General features: G+C 38.1%; 1 protein-coding gene across 2 annotated transcripts in view; it reads right to left on the reverse strand.

The window, feature by feature from the left end:
• The window catches only part of TMTC1 (transmembrane O-mannosyltransferase targeting cadherins 1), a 292,296-nt gene that overhangs the window by 122,812 nt on the left and 150,972 nt on the right, over nt 1-18,512 (reverse strand). For both annotated transcript variants that reach the window (XM_023209004.2, XM_023209003.2), the window contains one exon: nt 17,249-17,438. In XM_023209004.2, coding sequence (XP_023064772.1) covers nt 17,249-17,438 — 190 coding nt within the window. The remainder of the gene's footprint in view (nt 1-17,248; nt 17,439-18,512) is intronic.

Below are 18,512 nucleotides of genomic sequence, written 5' to 3' on the forward strand. Positions count from 1 at the left end.
GCAAACAAGGAAATGTTTAAACATTGCCCAAAAATGAACTCTCAAGGTCCAGTGACCCAGGCACCTTTGCATATCAAAGTCGATACTTCCCAAAGTACGTTGCAAGAAAACTTACCCACAAGAAGTTTTCCAAATTCAAATAAGTTTGAGGAATGCCATTCATGATACATCCCTTTTGGAAACTCACAAGGCTTAGAGCAACATAAAAGCTTTGTGAAGCTCCCTAGTAAAGGAATATGCTTAACTTTTTGAAACCTAGTGCTTGTGAAATGCAGAACTACAGAATCTTTATTTAGAATAATCTTACTTAATGGTCTGTATGATGCTGTGACATATTTTGAGAAATACTGGTACAAACTTCTCTAGCAGAATGAAGTTAAGAAAGGTTTTCACTTTAGGAGTTTCTATAACCTACCCCCCAAAAATCAACGCACTGTCTGGCAAACACAGTTTCACCGATCTCAACTATAGCCATCACACTACAGTTGAAATACATTTTCTGGGGCCAGGCGTGGTGACTCACACCTGTAATCCCAGTACTTTGGGAGGCTGAGGCAGGTGGATCACCTGAGGTCAGAGTTCAAGACCAGCCTGACCAACATAGTGAAACCCCATCTCTACTAAAAATAGAAAAATTAGCTGGGCATGGTGGCAGGCACCTGTTATCCCAGCTACTTGGGAGACTGAGGCAGGAGAATCACTTGAACCCGGGAGACAGAGGTTGCAGTAAGCCAAGATCGCACCACTAAACTCCAACCTGGGCAACAAGAGCGAAACTTGGTCTCAAAAACAAAACAAACAAACAAATAAACAAAAACATTTTCTACTGCTCAGTCCTTTGTAGAGATGAAGAATAGCTGATGGTCATTTTCTACGCTAAAAATCACTATACATTTAGAGAACTTTGTTAAGCCATCCGTCTGCATAGTCTTGACTCTAGCTGAGATAAATCCTGAGCACAGGAAGGTTTCTTGGCATTGTTAAACTATATCAGTTTTATAAGGATAATATTCTCATGGGTGAGGTGGATGCAATGCAAGTGGAGAAAACCAAGCTCTTCAAGGCAGCCCAGGTCGTCTTATATCTTTATTCTCTATACTCTTAATATTGTTTGAACCAATGAGTGCTCAATTAAATCTCTAATGTTTTATCTTACTGTTTACCACTATGTTTTTCCTCTCCAAATGCACTGTCCTTTACTTACATATTCCCTACATATTTCTTCTGCTTGTTTCAAAAAACTCTGTCAGTTTTTAAGATCATTTTCCATTTCCATCACACCACGGGGTATGTGGCGGCTCACTCCAGTTAGTCATGCAATTAATCATGCCTCTGCCTACAAGAGACACAAAGTACCAGGAGCAGGCAGATGACGAAGGGAGCCATCAGACACTTCCACTCCAATTCACATGCTTTGTCAAAGCACTCTTGAAAATTTTCCCATCCTCATCGTGGTTCTCTTGGAAAAACCCGGTCACTGATTATTCATTCATTCAACAGATATGTTTCATTGCCATCTAAAAAGATAGTCTCTTTGGGCACTGTACTTACTTAGAGGCAAACACTTAAAGAATTTAGCAATCAATCACTCCCATCTCTTTTGTATTTTCCAGGTACTAGTCTAGGCTCTTGGGAAAACATCAGTAAACAAAACAGATGAGAGAGAGAGAGAGAGAGAGAGAAAATCCTGCCTGCCTTTCCAGAGAGGAAAAGAGAGAAAGAGACCACGAGAGAGTGAGTCAGCGAGCCTAGTAAGGGGTATCTGTTATATACAGATTGTGGGCAAGAAACGGAGTGCAATTCTAAACACAATGGTAGGCTGCACTGAGAAGGTGGCAATCAAGCAAGTCTTGGAGAAGATGAAGGAGTCATCCACAACACTCATTTCACAGTAGAAAATGAGTTAGGAAGTAGCAAGGGAGATAATGGAGTGGGCGCTGGATGGGACCAGCACATGTAGAACCTGTCAGGCCATTATAAAGGTGATGACTATTATTACTGTCAGAGAAACAAGGAGCCACCAGAAGATTTTAAACACAAGAAGGGCATGATCTGACTTACATTTTAAAGTAATCACCCTGGCCACTGCATTGACGAATAGACTGGACCTTGGCGCAAGGGTAGAAGCAGGAAAAATGGTTAGAAGGCTATGGCAATAATCCAAATGAGAGATGACAGTGGCTTAGACAGGGTAAAAAGCAGTGAAGGTGTTGAGAAGCCGTCAGTGTCTAGATGCATTTTGAAAATATGGTTGACAGAATTTTCTTGATGGATGAAATACGAAATTCTAGACAGAGAAAGAGAAAAAAGGAAGCCCCCCAAATTTTGGCTGAGGTAACTAGCAGAATGCACTGAGATGAAAAATGCTATTGAGGCAACACACTGAATGGATAAAGTCAGAAGTTAATTTCAGAATGTTGAATTTGAGACAATAGTGTGGAGATGCATGTATATAGATGACACGTTCCTTCTTGAACAACCCTAGGTCCTACATATATTATTTCACTTATTTTATTATATTATAATATAATTACATAATAATTATATTATAATAAATATATATTATATTTATATTATTATAATATGAATAATATATAATTTATTATATTATATTACACTTATTTTTATTATATAATTAAAATATTATATTATTTTATTATATTACAGTGAAAAATAATTTTTAATACTCATCAATGTTTTTGCTATGTAATAACGTAGACATACACACATTAAAGCTCATATTACAAACTTGTTTTCTTTCTAATACTCTATGCTTCCTCCTTAGGCAATGCACATGTAAAAATAAGGAATTTTAGACTTTTTTTTTTTGGATGGAGGGATGATTCTTCCCAGGGTTGTATTTATCAGCCTTGCACTCCCTTTATAGGCTCCTCGGGCAGTGCACTTACAGCTAATTTTAACCTAAAGAATCTGACAATCAATTGCTACAGTCTCCTCTGTGTTTCCAACTCAATAAACACTTTCCAGTAGGCTTTTTGTCTAAAGGGACTTGTTTTAGCTGCTTTTATCTCTGGGACTCCTAATTGCATATTTCAGGGTTTTCTCAGAACAAGATGGAAAAACGTATGCTCCTTTAAATAGAAATGTCATGTTCTGGATGGAAATGGAAAGGACAGAATGCTTCTAGATGTTAGAAAAATATCTTCTGACCTTTGTAACCGTTTAAAAACAATCAGAAGCATTGTCTGCTAAGTGTTAATGAGCTGTTTTTATGAAAATGTGAATCATTGTGAGAAATAACAAGTATAAAAATTAAGATTCCTTCTCAAAAGGTGGCATTTGCTCTGAGTAAAGGCAAATAATAATATAGACTATGAAATCTCACTGAGAATCACAAAGCATCCAAATCAGGGAAAATAAACTAAAGCTGTTAGTGATGTCTGATAGCTTCTTCTTCCATTATACATATATCTAAGACTCACTAATAAACTCAGTGAGTCTTCCAATTGAGGGGTAAATAAAAAAGGGGTAGTAAGTCATTTTCTTATTAAATATGTAAAAATGTAATTGCCCTGTGAAGGCAAAGGAAAAGACAAATGATTTAGTGATGTGTAAAACTTTTGCCTGGCCTAGATCAAAAGCCAAGCAGAGTACTCCAGGTACAACTGAATGGTATATTACACATGACATGAAGAAAGAGTATTTGTAAAAGTTTCAGCTCCAAAACAAGGAGAATACTTTTACAGATGCCATATTAATAATTGACAAAAAGGCAGGTCTTGGTAAGACTGCTCAAGGGCCACTGATTTTCAGGTAGCTGCTGAACAGAGGGTTGCATTTCTAGTGTCTACTTTGTTCTAATCCCTGACACTGAGGGGAATGGAGAAATCCAGCAATGGTAGCATAATGTTTTATGAACAGCAACAACAAAAATTATTTTTTTCTTAAATCCTGCTTATTTTTGCAAAATTTTTAAATACCACTAAAGACATCCATAATCTTTCTGAAGTCTGGAGCTTTAGGTGATAGCTGCAATAGCCATTTGTAAATAAGTCACTAAATTTCCCATTCTTCCTTCCTCTTGATAAATGTTCAGTTTTAACAGAGTGATGTTATGTTTTATTCTGCCCTTCTGTTACATTTGAACTTACTAACTTCCCAAACTATGCTTCCGCACTTAAAATCTGCATTTAAAAACGTGTTACTACTATTACCTCTTATGTCAAGAAGTTAAAGAAGCTCCCTGTCACTCAAGGTAGAGGATGAAGGGAGGTGGGGAGGAGAGCATTAACTTTTATAAGCAACAGTAATATCAAACATAGATTCTGCTCATGGATGCATGGCTGGACTTTGATATATATCGACTCAAGAAAAGGCAGTCAACTGGAGTTCTTTTTATAAAGGCTGATATTTCTACCAAATGGAGATAGGATCCCTCATTGTACTCCTGGGTTTAAGCTGTGACAATTTCATGATGCTGGAACAACACAGGGCTCCTCATGTGCTGGCCTCCATACTGAGTGTTTCGTGTGGCTTGCCCTGGTCCAACCACAGTTGGTGCAGGGAGGATCAGAGAGGGGGCTCACATAGCTGTGCAGTGGCAGAGTCTGGACTTAGACTCAGGTCAGCGCTGATCACTCCCCTCCACAACCTCCCTTCCTCCTAGCCTCGGGACTATCATTCTGGAATCTGGGCAATACAACTCAACACGAATGCAGGGGCTACCCCCAACACAGAGGGGACTGACTTCCACTTGAGGTTGGTAGTAAATTTGAAGTGAACTAAACGAATTATTGAATTTAATGTGAGATTACCAAATGAAATCAAATGACAATCGTAAGTCTGATACAGTATGTATCACATATGGCAAAGCAATGACATAAAAGTATGTGGGAAGGTTAGTACAATGGATATTTGAATATGTTCCATTTTAAAATGAGGTACAGATCCAACTTCTCTATTTTCTAACACTGCATCAAATGAAGTGGTGAGCTCACTTTCAAACTCTCATCAGAAAGATGATACGGAGGAAAATCTCAGCTTTGGAGCATGGCCGATGGGCCCGAGTTGTCTAAAACTACTGAGCTGGAAAACTGCGACCCACAGGGCAGAACATTATCAGCACAGGAAAAAAGTGGTAGGTGGAGAACCCAGCTGAGAGCAGGAAGAAGAGGCTGCATCAACTGGGCTGGTCAAGTCTCAGACAGAACAGCATCTCATACAATGGCTACTCTCATGGCACTAGTGGTCGGGGTGAGAAGGACCATGGCAAGGCATCATCAGGGTCCATTTATCGAATACTGCAGTGGTCTCAAAGCAGAACAAGCTGGATGGGTTGTAAATGGGCTAGAAAGATTGGACATATAAGAGCATGAAGAGGATTTTCATGAATTGAGCTTACAAAAAGAATAGAGAATGTGCTGTTTGCAGAGAATGGGAACTGAAAAGAGGAATGTAGGCCTGAGGAAAAAAGAAAAATCCGTGTTGACATAAAGCCATTCACTATTAAATGCAATCTTCATTCCCCAAGTTCAATTTTATTTTACCATTCAGTATATTAAAACATGATGCTTATTTTACCAGGTTTCATAACTGCTATTCTGGAATTTAGTGGTCCTTGTGCCATAATACCATAACCTATTATTTGGCTGAGCTAAATGCAAAATAATTTCCAGCGATCAGCAAGTGTGTTCAGTTCAACCATATGGATCTATGGTAGGACAATGTTGTACCCCAGGGATTGAAAAATGTATCTGACAATGATGAAACTGAATAGCTGTGAAAGACTGCATGGGCAGCAAAGCTCTAAATATTTACTACCTTGTTCTTTCTTTTAAAAACGTTTGCCATTTCTTGGTCTATCCTATTGTATTGTGTTTATTCCCATAAGCTGCTCCAAGTCCCTTTTGGAATGAGGTGAGGATGCCAAGAAGCAAATAATCACTTTCCAATAGTGGCTCTTGTTTTGATCTTACCTTCTTGTTGAGATGTGTGGGAATTTTATTTAAAGAGAGATCACAGGCTGACATCTCTGCTTATCAGCTCTGTGTGGTATTGTGGTGAGTAGGTTGATGGGGGCTGTGACATGGACCAGCATGGAGGTAAATCCAGAGCGAGGCTGAGAACAGGCATGAAGGGAGACCCCTGAGATGACGAAGGCCCTCCCTGAGGGCGGAGCGGCATTAGCCCTACCCCACCCCTTCCCTCGATTTCCGCCAAGTTGTTGCTAGTAGTCACCTCTACCAGTCTGGCTGCAAATTTTTCCCCACATGGACATGAAAATTTGGCTTGTTTCCCAGGGCTCAGTGCTGCAGCCTGTGATTTGTGTTGGTTGCGAAACTACCACCCTACTAAAAATTTAAAAAACAAATAAAAACCAAAACCCTCAAACGCATACCTATGAGGTGAGGGGAGGGGAGAGACAGGACTTCCACCGCCCAATGTTCATTCTCAAAAGACATCCCATGATTGAGGCTATTACTAAGAAAGTCAGGTATTAGTAGCCCCCTTCTTTTTCTCTCATGTTTTCCTTTTACAAGTATCCTACAAGATTACGAAAGGTATAAAAATACCTTAAAATCTCAAGACACTCTGTGAGAATGTAATAAAGAACCAATACCAAAGAAATTACTCTTAAATATAATGTAATGGTGTTTCCTGTGTAATGCAGGGAAACCACATTAGAGAACACGGGAAATTGGGAACTATAAAGAATAGGACTGACTAATGATATTAACTCCTCTAAATAATCCAAATTAGACTGGCTACTTTCCTGATATATGTCACTTTTTATTGCAAGTCAACAGTCTGACATAAAGTCTGTAAGAGTCATAAAGAAAAACCCAAGTGCATTTTCAGCCACGGTTCTCCTGGGGCATACACACTCACTATTCATAGAAAATAATGGAATATTCAGCCTTTGTGGCTTAAATATCCTTTATCTCTTACCGTACATACATTCCTACAGAGTGATTACCCTCATCACGAAGGGTCAGAGCAAATTAGTTCACTTTAAAATTCATTGTTAAAAACAACTCAAGCCAATAAGAAATTTCTAGATTATTCTCTACATTATGTAATATAAGTTCAAATGACTTTCTAGAGAATGAATGGTGTGTGAATAGAAGGAGGAGATGAAGGAGAGGCACAGAATGAGATAAATTCTACTCTTAAATTCTCAAAGATGCCAACTGAGCTCTTCCGTGATAAATAATAAACTACTCCATGAGGTCTTAAATTTCGTATGCCCTGAAAACAGGACAAACTAGAAACAATCTCTAAATTCATTGTGTGGTTATTTCTAGAGAAAGGAACATTTAGATTCTGTATTCTGCCTCTCCCACTCAATTCTGGACAAGATCTTGTCAAAAGTAAAACATCTACTCTTTGAGTTGCTTACCCATAGAAACAGTTCAACTAGATATGGAAGTGGCCTGGAATAGTCTGCAGTGTGTAATGGTGTCTAACATAACTTACCTCTAAAAAAGAGTTTGTTTTTGTTTTCCATAATTATAAAAATGTAGAGGAACAGGTATTCAGCGGAGGCCTATGAGAAGCAGGTTGTGGGGGTTGGTTCTGGCAGATGACACACCTGCTGTTTTACATGACTTAATTTGTCTTATATGACTTAATTTGCAGTTTTATAAAGTTAATTATTGAAATGTTAATAAAATGCAAATAAGTAAAATACAAATGTATTAGGAAAGAGTATGCTCCCACCTCCACCTATCAGGTGTCCTGGTTGATGATAAAATAGGAAGCAAGAAGAAGGTTTTTGATAAATTGGAGAAGAAACAAAGATTATAAGCATATATATTGCCCAAAATGACGCAACAAAAGCTGGTTACTATTAGTAAAAGAGGATGGGTGCTGTGGCTCACACCTGTAATCCCAACACTTCGAGAGGCTGAGGCAGGTGGGTCACAAGGTCAGGAGTCTGAGACAAGCCTGGCCAACTTGGCGAAACCCTGTCTCTACTGAAAATACAAAAATTAGCCAGGCGCATTGGCGGTTGCCTGTAATTCCATTTACTCGGGAGGCTGAGGCAGGAGAATTGCTTGAACCCGGGAGATGGAGGTTGCAGGGAGCCGAGATCGTGCCATTGCACTCTAGCCTGGGCAACAGAGCAAGACTCTGGCTCAAAAAAAAATAAAATAAAATAAAATAAAATAAAATAAAATAAAATAAAAGCAAGATATGCATGTCTTACAAATCTCTAGTGACTCTAAGGCTGTTCTTTTCCTTCAGTCCCCACCTCCTATGCTCCACAGACACACACAAAAGCAGCTAAAGGACCTGAATTCTCTGTCTTATTTTTTTTTTTTTTTTTTTTTTTGACGGAGTCTCTGTTGCCCTGGCTAGAGCGCAGTGACACAATCTCAGCTCACTGCAACTTCTACCTTCCAGTTTCAAGTGATTCTCGTGCCTCAGCCTTCTCAACAGCTGGGATTACAGGCACCCACAATCATGCCCAGCTACTTTTTATATTTTTAGTAAAGATGGGGTTTCACCATGTTGCCCAGGCTGGTCTCAAACTCCTGACCTCAGGTGATCCACCCACCTTGGCCTCCCAAAGTGCTGGGATTACAAGCGTGAGCCACTGTGCCCGGCAAGGACCTGAATTCCTTCCTCTAGTCTTATTTCCTCCCCTGGCCTGGGCCCACCAAGAAGAAAATTAAACAAAACAGAGCTAGAAGCCAAGTGGAAGAAGTATGGCAAGGGAAAGGAAAGTAGGCAAAGGCTTAAAAAGATAGAAGTTTGATATTGTTTGGGTGCATGGTATCACACACCGTATTACACACACTCACTCCTTAATTGTGCTGATATCAACTCATATGGCTGTACCCTGCCCACTTGGCTCCAGTCATCTCAGCCTCCTTACTGTCTGTGACGGGTCCAGTACTTTCCTGCCTCAGGGCCTCAGCACTGGCTTTCCCTGCTCTTGGAATGCTCTTTCCCAAACAGCCACATGACTCACCCTTTCACTTCCTTTATATCTCTGCTCCAATGTCACCTTATCTGTGAGGTGATGTGAGACCTCTTCACATCACCTAATATTTGACATATCAAGACATATTTTAAGTGTTTAAGTGTAAGCTCCATGCAGGTGGGACTTTCATTTTGTTCACTGTGCTAATCACAGCAACCAAAAGACACTCAATCAATATTAAGACAAGGACAGAGGAAAAAGTAGTGATGCTACAAAGAACATATTCTCCTTTCAATATAAGCCAAGGTTGTTTTTTATGATTGAGAATCAATCAAAGGTAAAAATAAAAGAAAGAGTTCCCATGACACTCTGGACTCACTGCATATGCTTGTTTATCTGGTATTTTTTTCTTGGTAATATATAGTTTCACTATCTCAAGATTTATGGATATAATCAGGGATTATAAAATAATTTCAGCTCGATACTTGCTGATTCAGTACACAACTCATTTAGAAATAATTCAGGTGGATCGACCTGTGTTTATTCTGCTGACATTATTATAAACATTTCATCTATTGTTTCTTTTTAACACAGAACAATGTCCATAAAGCATGACACCTATGTTCATAAAAGTTTAATCCTCCTGTTTACTGTCTCAGAGTCAAAGCCCTTACCATCATGTCCTTAGTAATTCATCATCACACACACACAAAACAGGATTATTCCCACTTCGAGAGGTTACTAACTAGTTGGAGAACCTGACTCTAAGGCTTGATTCCTATCTCCCTTCTGGTGTGGAAGCAAATCAAGAAAAGCGAAACCAGGCCACAAAAACATGAGCAAAGCGCCGTCTCCAAGCTCTGAAAGAAGAACATGTGGAGAGTGTAAGTGGACAAGAATTGTCAGAGGCTCTAGTTAATTGATTGCAAGAATTTTCAAGATGAAAGCCACCACAGAAGAGCTCAGTCTTAACTATCCCCACAGCTGGAATGCTCTGCTAATTTTTTAGGATGCATTAAAGTGATTATGAAACAAACTCCCTGAAAGAAAAGGATTAACAGCCTTTCACAGAGGAAGTTTCCATTCATTCATCATGTTATCAATGACCCTCTGGGGAGGGCCAAGACTTGCCTGTGTGCGAGGCCTCAATGACCCTCTGGGGAGGGCCAGGACTTGCCTGTGTGCGAGGCCTACTGCCATCACGAGAGGTTATGCTTAACACACTTGACCGAGATGACGGTCTGTGGGGAATCCCCAGGCCCCTTAATTAGCTGGGAAAAAGTCAAGAAAAACCCTTTCCGACATACCCATTCAGGCTCCACTATATGTGCTCCTGCAGATCAGTTACAGTACAGCAGGCACGCCAAACCATGAGCTAAGGTCAGATAATAATAAAACAAACCTCATACTCACCCCCAAATATTTCATGCGGCTGTTGAGCATGGTGCTTTTCAAGTCTTTAGATACACGTCTTACAAGAAAAGATACTCTAGACTAAAATCTGATTAAATGGAATTGCTAACTTTTTGCAGTTTTATTCATTTAGATAATAGATACTGAGTGGCAAATTTAGACAATAAATAAATAAAATTTAGGTAATAAATATTGAGTGGGGCAAGTTCCTAGTGATAGAAGTATGGCAGTGAACAAGACACAGAAAAATGTTTGTCCTCATGGGGCTCATGCTCTGGTTGGCAGAAATAGGCATTAAGTAAAATAACCAAACTACATAGTATTTTAGAACTTGAAGTTTAAGTGAAGGGAGTTAAAAAGTAAAAGGAAGACAAAGGAGTAGAGAGTATATGACTACCTTTTAAACAGGATGGTTAAAGTAGGCCTTACTAACAAGGTGAAATTTGAGCTCAAGTTTATGTAACTAATTGGCATGCCAGAGTTTCTTGAGGATGGTTATTTACATCATCCTTGCTTTATAAAATTCATTTACAAAAAAATGTATCAGATGGTTACTTTAAAATAAGGTGTTTGGGGGGAAAGAATACCCTCTTCAAAAAATGATGCAGAGAAAACTGGATAAGCACATTCAAAAGAATGAAGTTGGATCCCTACTTCACTGCACACCCAAAGATTAACTCAAAATGAATCAATGACCTAAATATAAGAGCTAACACCACAAAACTCTTAGAAGAAGAAAACAGTCATAAATCTTGATGACCTTGAATTTGGCCATGCATTTTTAGATTTGACAGTAAAAACATGATAGAAAAAGAAAAACATTGCTAAACTGGATTTCACAAAAATTAAAAACTTTTGGTCAGGCATGGTGGCTCATGCCTGTAATCCGAGCACTTTGGGAGGCCATGGCAGGTGGGTCACCTGAGGTCTGGAGTTCAAGACCAGCTTGGCCAACATAGCAAAACCCTGTCTCTACTAAAAATACAAAAAATGAGCTAGGCGTGGTGGCAGGTGCCTGTAATCCCAGCTACTCAGGAGGCTGAGGCAGGATAATCGCTTGAACCCAGGAGGCAGACGTTGCAGTGAACTGAGATGGTGCCATTGCACTCCAGTCTAGGCAACAAGAGCGAAACTCCATCTCAAAAAAAAAAAAAAAAAAAAAAATTAAAAACTTTTGTGCATCAAAAGACATTATAAAGAATGTAAAAGGCCAAGCTATGGAATGAGAGACAGTATTTGCAAATCAAATATCTTTTAGGCATTTAATATTCTGAACATATAAATAACTCTTACAACTCAACAACAAAAAGACAACCCAATTAAAAAGTGGGCAAAGGACCTAAAAAGACATTTCTCCAGAGAAGACATAATGAGGATGACCAATAAACATATGAAAGGATGCTCAACTTCATTGATCATTAAGGAAATGCAAATCATAACAACAATAAGTTACCTCTTCAGACTCAGTAGGATAGCTTTAATTAAAATAACAAAAGATAAATAACAAGTGTTGGTTGGGATGTAGAGAAATAGGAGCTCTTGTACATTGCTGGAGGGAATGCAACATGGTGCAGCCACTACGGAAGTTTGTCACTTCTTCAAAAAGTTAAAAGTTGAATTACTTTATGACTCAGTAATTCCACTCCTAGTTATATGCTCTAGAGAAATGAAAATATATATCCACAAAGAAACTTGTACACAAATATGTACAGTAGTGTTATTTTTAGTAGTCCAAAAAAAAAAAAAAAAGCCATTGAAATTAGGAAAACATTGAATGTCCATCTATGAATAAATGGATAAGCAAATTGTGGTATATGCTTAAGGTATTAAATATTCTGGTATATTTACTTAAATTACTTGAATATAAGTTAATAACATTTGAAAAGCAGCAGATGCAAAAAGATCACTTTAACCTTCTTGTTATTTCTTAAAGCAGAAAATACGATTCTCATATGAAAGATGCCCTTCCCATACCAAAAAGATGCAGCTTCCTTATCCTCAAGGATGAGAAATATAACCAGAGAGAATCATGTACAGACCTTGTTAAAGTAATTCTTATCTTCTAAGCTTCCCCACATAATTTAGTTATACCTTCACTATTTACTAATCTTTGTCCAATCCAGTTTATAAGTAACAGACTTCAACTGCTTCTTTGACTCTTTAATTCTTTATGAGGGCACCTGTGCCATGTAAAACTTGTATTAAATAAATGTGTGTGTTTTTGCCCATTTATCTTATGTCAATTTAATTATTGAACATAGGTGGGACCCTAAGTGGATGCAGGTGGAGTTTTTCTGCCCCTACATTACATACAATGGAATATGACTCAGCCATGAAAAGGAACAACGTGCTATACAACTTCAGTGAACGTCAAGAATATGGTGCTAAGTGAAAGAAGCCAGACATAGAAGATCACATGTTTTATTACTCCTGTAAACAAAAAATAAAATTCTAAGGCCTTCAGCCATGTGAACGGACCCCTCCTCTTGCTCAAGGGGTTTCCAGAGTTACCTGAAAATCTAGTTCAGGCCATGATGAAAGAGCGGGTTGGACATACCTCATTATACCCCACCAGCACTAACATCAACACAGACTTCATAAGACACATTTACAGTCTATTCTCTCGAAGCCTGCTACTTGGAGGCTTCATCTGCACAGTAAAAACAAGGTCTCTACAACCCTCTATTGTAACCCAGGCATTCCTTTCTTTTTACATTTTATTATTATTATTATTATTATTATTATTATTATTATTATTATTATTTTATTATTATTTTGAGACAGACTTCGCTCTGTCACTCAGGCTGGAGTGCAGTGGTGCGATCTCGGCTCACTGCAACCTCCACCTCCTGGGTTTAAGAGATTCTTCCACCTTAGCCTGACAAGTAGCTAGAACTACAGGCGCATACCACCACGCCTGGCTAATTTTTGTATTTTTAGTAGAGATGGGGTTTCGCCATGTTGGCCAGGCTGGTCTTGAACTCCTGGCCTCAAGTTTTCTGCTCGCCTCGGCCTCCCAAAGTGCTGGGGTTACAGGCATCAGGGACCGTGCCTGGCCTCAGGCATTCCTTTCTATTGATAATAACTCTTTCAACAAATTGCCAATCAGAAAATTTTTAAAGTTACCTATGACCTGGACGTGCCTCCACCCTTCAAGTTGTTCTGCCCTTCCATATCGAGCCAATGTATGTTTTACACATATGATTGATGTCTCAGGTCTCCCTAAAATGTACAAAAGCAAGCTGTACCCCTATCACATAGGGCACTTGTAGTCAGGACCTCCTGAGGCTGTGTCACAGGTGTGTCCTTCACCTTGGCAAAATAAACTTTCTAAATTGGCTGAGGCCAGTCTCGGACATTTTGGGTTCACACTCCTTTTATATGCTATACCCAGAATAGTCAAATTAATAGAGACAGAAAGCAAATTAAAGGTTATCAGGGGATAGAGGAGGGGAAAGCTGAGAGTGATTACTTAATAAGTATGCGGTTGTTTTATGGGGTAATGAAAAAGCTTTGAAACTAGAAAGTGCTGGCAGTTGTATAACACTGTAAATACACTAAGTGCCACTAAATTGTACTCTTTAAAATAGTTAATTGTATGTTATATAACTTTCACTTCAATTTTAAAAAGGTGTTTTAATCATGCAAATTTTTTTCATTCAATTTTCAGGACTGTCCTTACATTTTATGTTTAAATTTCAGTTCTGTATTCATTCCAGACTTTTACCTATTTGCAATATTTCATCATTTTTTATACTTTATTGAGGTAAAGTTACCATACAACAAATTCAACCATTTTAAGTATAAATTTTGGTGAGTTTCACTACCACAGTTATATTTTAAAAAGCATAAAACACCTCAAAATGTTATTTCAAGTTATAGTCAACTTCCAACCCCATGTTTTCTGTCATTACGCCTTTTTTAGAATTTCACATGAATGGAATCATATAGGGTATTTAGTTTGTTTTTATGCTGCTATGAAGAAATACCCAAGACTAGGTAATTTATAAAGAAAACAGGTTTAATTGACTCACAATTCTGCATGGCTGGGGAGGTCTCAGGAAATTTATAATCATAGTGGAAGGTGAAGAGGAAGCAGGGACCTTGGGCAGCAGGAGACAGAATGAGTGCTGAGCAAAGGGAGAAAAACCCCTTATAAAACCATCAGATCTCATGAGAACTCTCTCACTATCACCAGAACAGCATGTGGGTAACTGCCCCCATGAGTCAGTTATCTCTCATGGGGTCCCTCCCATGACATGTGGAGATTATGGGAGGGCTATAATTCAAGATGAGATTTGGGTGGGGACACAGCCAAACCATATCATATAGCATACACTTTTATATGTCTGGTTTCTTTCACTTAGCACCATGTTCATCCATGTCCGTCCACATTGTTTTACGTATTCGTAGTTTGTTCCTTAAAATTTCTGAATAAGTGATGACTGAGTTTGTCCAATTGCATGTTAGGTCATTAGATTTTTCCCAATTTGTCTCCTATTATAAATAAAGCTGTATGAATATTCACAGACAAGATATTCATATGGACATGTTTTCATTTCTTTTCAGTAGGTGGAGATGGATAGAGCTGTTTAATTTTATGTTTAACTTTTTAAGAAACTTCCAAATTTTCCCAAAGTGTCTGTAGCATTTTTTATTCCCATCAGTAATGGATGAGGATTCCAGTTGCTCCACATTGGCCAATACTCAGTGTTGGGAATCTTTCCAGTGATAGTCATTATAGTGAGAATATAATGGTATCTCTTTGTGGATTTAATTTGAAGTTCCCTAATGACTAATGATGCTGAGCATCTTTTCATGTATTTGTTTAAAAATTTTGCATATCTTCTGTGAAGTGTCCACTTGAATCTTTTCTCCATTTTAGTTTTTGTCTTCTTATTATTGCATTTTAAGAGCACTGTAAATATTCCAGATACAAGGCCTTTGTAGATTTATGTTTTACAAATATTTTCTCCCAATTTATGACTTGCCTCTTCATTTAATTCACATTATCTTTTGATGAAAAGAATATTTAATTTTGATGATTTCCAATTTATCAACTTTTTCTTTTATAGTTTTCACATTAAATGTTATAAGAAATATTTGCTTAAGTCAAATTCACAAAGATTTTCTCCTTTTCTTTTAGAAATTTTGGTGTAATTTACTTTTTTGTTTAGGGCTATGATCCACTTAGAATTAATTTCTGTATACTGTATAATGTAAGGATTAAGATTCATATTTTGTCCTTACAGATATTCAGTTACATTTTTAAAAGACCATTGTTTCTCCATTGAATTACTTTGATAACTATGTCAAAAATCAGTTGATCCCATTAGTGTGGATTTAGCCCTGAATTCTCAATTCTATTCCATTTCCTATTGACATTTTTTTTTTTAAACTGAGTTTGGTCACACACTCCTGTTTCTTCACATATCTAGTAATCTTTGGTTAAACTGGGTGTTGCATGTCATACATTGTAGGGACCCTGGATTCTATTTTGTTCTTCTGAAATTGTTGGTTTTTCTGTTTGAATACATTTGATGAGCTTCCATAGACTCAAACTGGAAAATCTGTTTCTCTGCAGAATGCTGAAATTATTACTCAGTTCTTTTCTTCTTTTGCCTGGATTTCTGGGGATCTCTCTTGTGCCAACATGGCTTTGTGATCAGTCAATTATTTGGGGCAGAGGTTATACATGGATAACTCACGCCAGTGAATTTCCCAATCTCTGCTGCTCAACTCATGTATGTGCTGAAGAATGCATACAAACTTGCAGCAAATAAGTCTCCCAGAGCTTTTAATTTTGCTTGTGCACATGTCATTTAACAGCCATGAATGCATAGATTCATGTATATTACCTCTGCTCTTCTATATTTCTCTTGCTTCCAAAACTTTCCCTTACATATTTGCTGCTCTGTTTCTTTTCCAAACCAAATTTTTCCAAAATTGTAAAACTTTCCAAAGTTTACCAGCCAATTCCAACCAGTAAACTTATGGATTTTTACTGCTAGATCTGACAGGATGGAGAGAACTTACCTTCAGGTAAAAGCATCTTATCCAATGGAGTAGCAGTTTTTCATAAGTAAACATTTTCAAGTTTTTTGCTGAAATGGTTTGTCTGTGTCACCACCCAAATCTCATCTTGAATTGTAGTTCCCATAATTCCCACATGCTGTGCAGACCAGGTGGAGATAATTAAACCATGGGGGCAGTTTCCCCCATTCTGCTCTTTGTGATAGTGAGGTAGTTCTCACTAGATACGATGGTTTTATAAGGGACCTTCCCCTTCAATGGGCACTCATTATTCTCTCTCCTGCCGCCTTGTGAAGAAGGATGTGTTTGCTTCCCCTTCTGCCCTGATTGTAAGTTTCCTAAGGCTTCTCCAGCCCTGCATAACTGTGAGCTAACTAAACCTCTTTCCTTTATAAATTATTCAGTCTCAAGTGTGTCCTTATAGCGTCATGAGAATGAACTAGAATATTTGCCTTTGGTCTTTGGTCATTTTTGAAATAGTTGTATTTAATAATTTTGTAGTTTTATACTTTTGGGGGAGGCAGTGGGAGAAATGACCCAACTACCTCTGGCATTCATTCATGAAAGTAGAGTCTTAACTACATTTTAAGCATTTATAAATAGGTTATTTACCACAATTTCATTTATCATTATATTAAATCAAATAAATTACTTTGAAAATTAGCCAACCACAGCAGTAACTTCTCATTTACAAACATCAAGCTTCAGATCAATACAGGGTTAGTAGAAACAGTCAAAAAATCTATAAAGTGGCCATGGTATATTATTACCAGCTACAAAACATTTAAATACACAAAGAGAGGAGATTCAATTTACACTCAGACCACCTGCACACCTGCACAAAAAACAACATTATGGGCATAGAATATCTGTCTTCAAATGCAGAGTTCATTTTATTTTTGAAAAAATTACCTTAAAGGCTGCTAAGCAGTGCAGGCTCAATAAGGCCATCACAACTGCCAGAAGGATGGTGGCTAAGTTCCGCATGTCCCATATGGTCTCCACCAAAGGAATACTGCCGACCTGCCAGTCGTAGCACAGGGTCACAGGTGCAAGCAGAAGCCACACGTTGAACGCTAAGAGGTAGGAATAGGTGAGGAATCTATAAAGAGAAGAAGAATCACTGAAACACTGCTCAAGAACCATGACATTCTGTAAGCATTCAGTCACCATATTTTTATTAAATAGCATTTCTATCCAGTCAATGTTATCTTGGAGGAGAAGACAAGGGAAGATGGAAAGCCATTCACTCATTTATTTATTAAACTGATAGATTTGGGATATATCTAATAGGTTCTAGCCACTCTGCGGTGCTGACCTTTCAATGGTGAACAAATACAGATACAGTTTCCATGACATATATTTTAAAATTATCATACAAATAAATATATTACAACCAGAAATAAATGCTATGAAGGAAATGTTTGACAAAAGCACATGACAGAAATGTCACTCTGTTTCAGACATGATTCCTTGGATAAGAGGCATTTGAACTATCCCTTCTTAATAGTGCCCAGAATCCCGCAGTAGATTTGAAAATATTTCATCATTTTTATAACACACTGATCTATATTGAGTTATTTCAAAAAATCAAAATATTTGTGGTATGGAGCTAATATCTCTTACTCACAAACTGAGGGACCAGGACTTGGTAGGAGGGAAACTGCAGGTGTCCTTGATGACAAGGACAGCCAGGTGGACAGAGGGACAATGGATGGAGGAGGTGTTATGCCTGCTTCCTGGCTGCAACTAGGCACTAAGCTAAAGTGGAAGGCATTCTAGTTGTTCCCCTCATTTTAGGGGTAGAGAAAATTGAATTTATTTAAATTCATTCATTCAATACATTCATTAAGCAGTGTTCTAGACCCTTGAGAACTGCACATAGCAACTTTGTCCAAATCTCTGCATTAGGAGATGATCAAACTCTAGCATTGCCTCAGCATAAGGCTGTGTCCCTGGGATGACCCCAACCCCTCATTAAAAAGCTTACCTGAGAAATACTGTCAGGAGAATTTATTCTTTGCTCTAGTCAACACCTAACAACAGGCCCCCAACATCGTTTTCTTACAGCATTTACAAAAATGTGCTTATGACTGTGAATACTTATCTCTTACAACACAGAAGCATCTCCGTCAAGGGCCCGAGAGCCATTCCTATGAAATGTAATTATCAGGAG

The sequence above is a fragment of the Piliocolobus tephrosceles genome, chromosome 10 (assembly GCF_002776525.5).
Source record: "Piliocolobus tephrosceles isolate RC106 chromosome 10, ASM277652v3, whole genome shotgun sequence".
NCBI lineage: Eukaryota > Metazoa > Chordata > Mammalia > Primates > Cercopithecidae > Piliocolobus > Piliocolobus tephrosceles.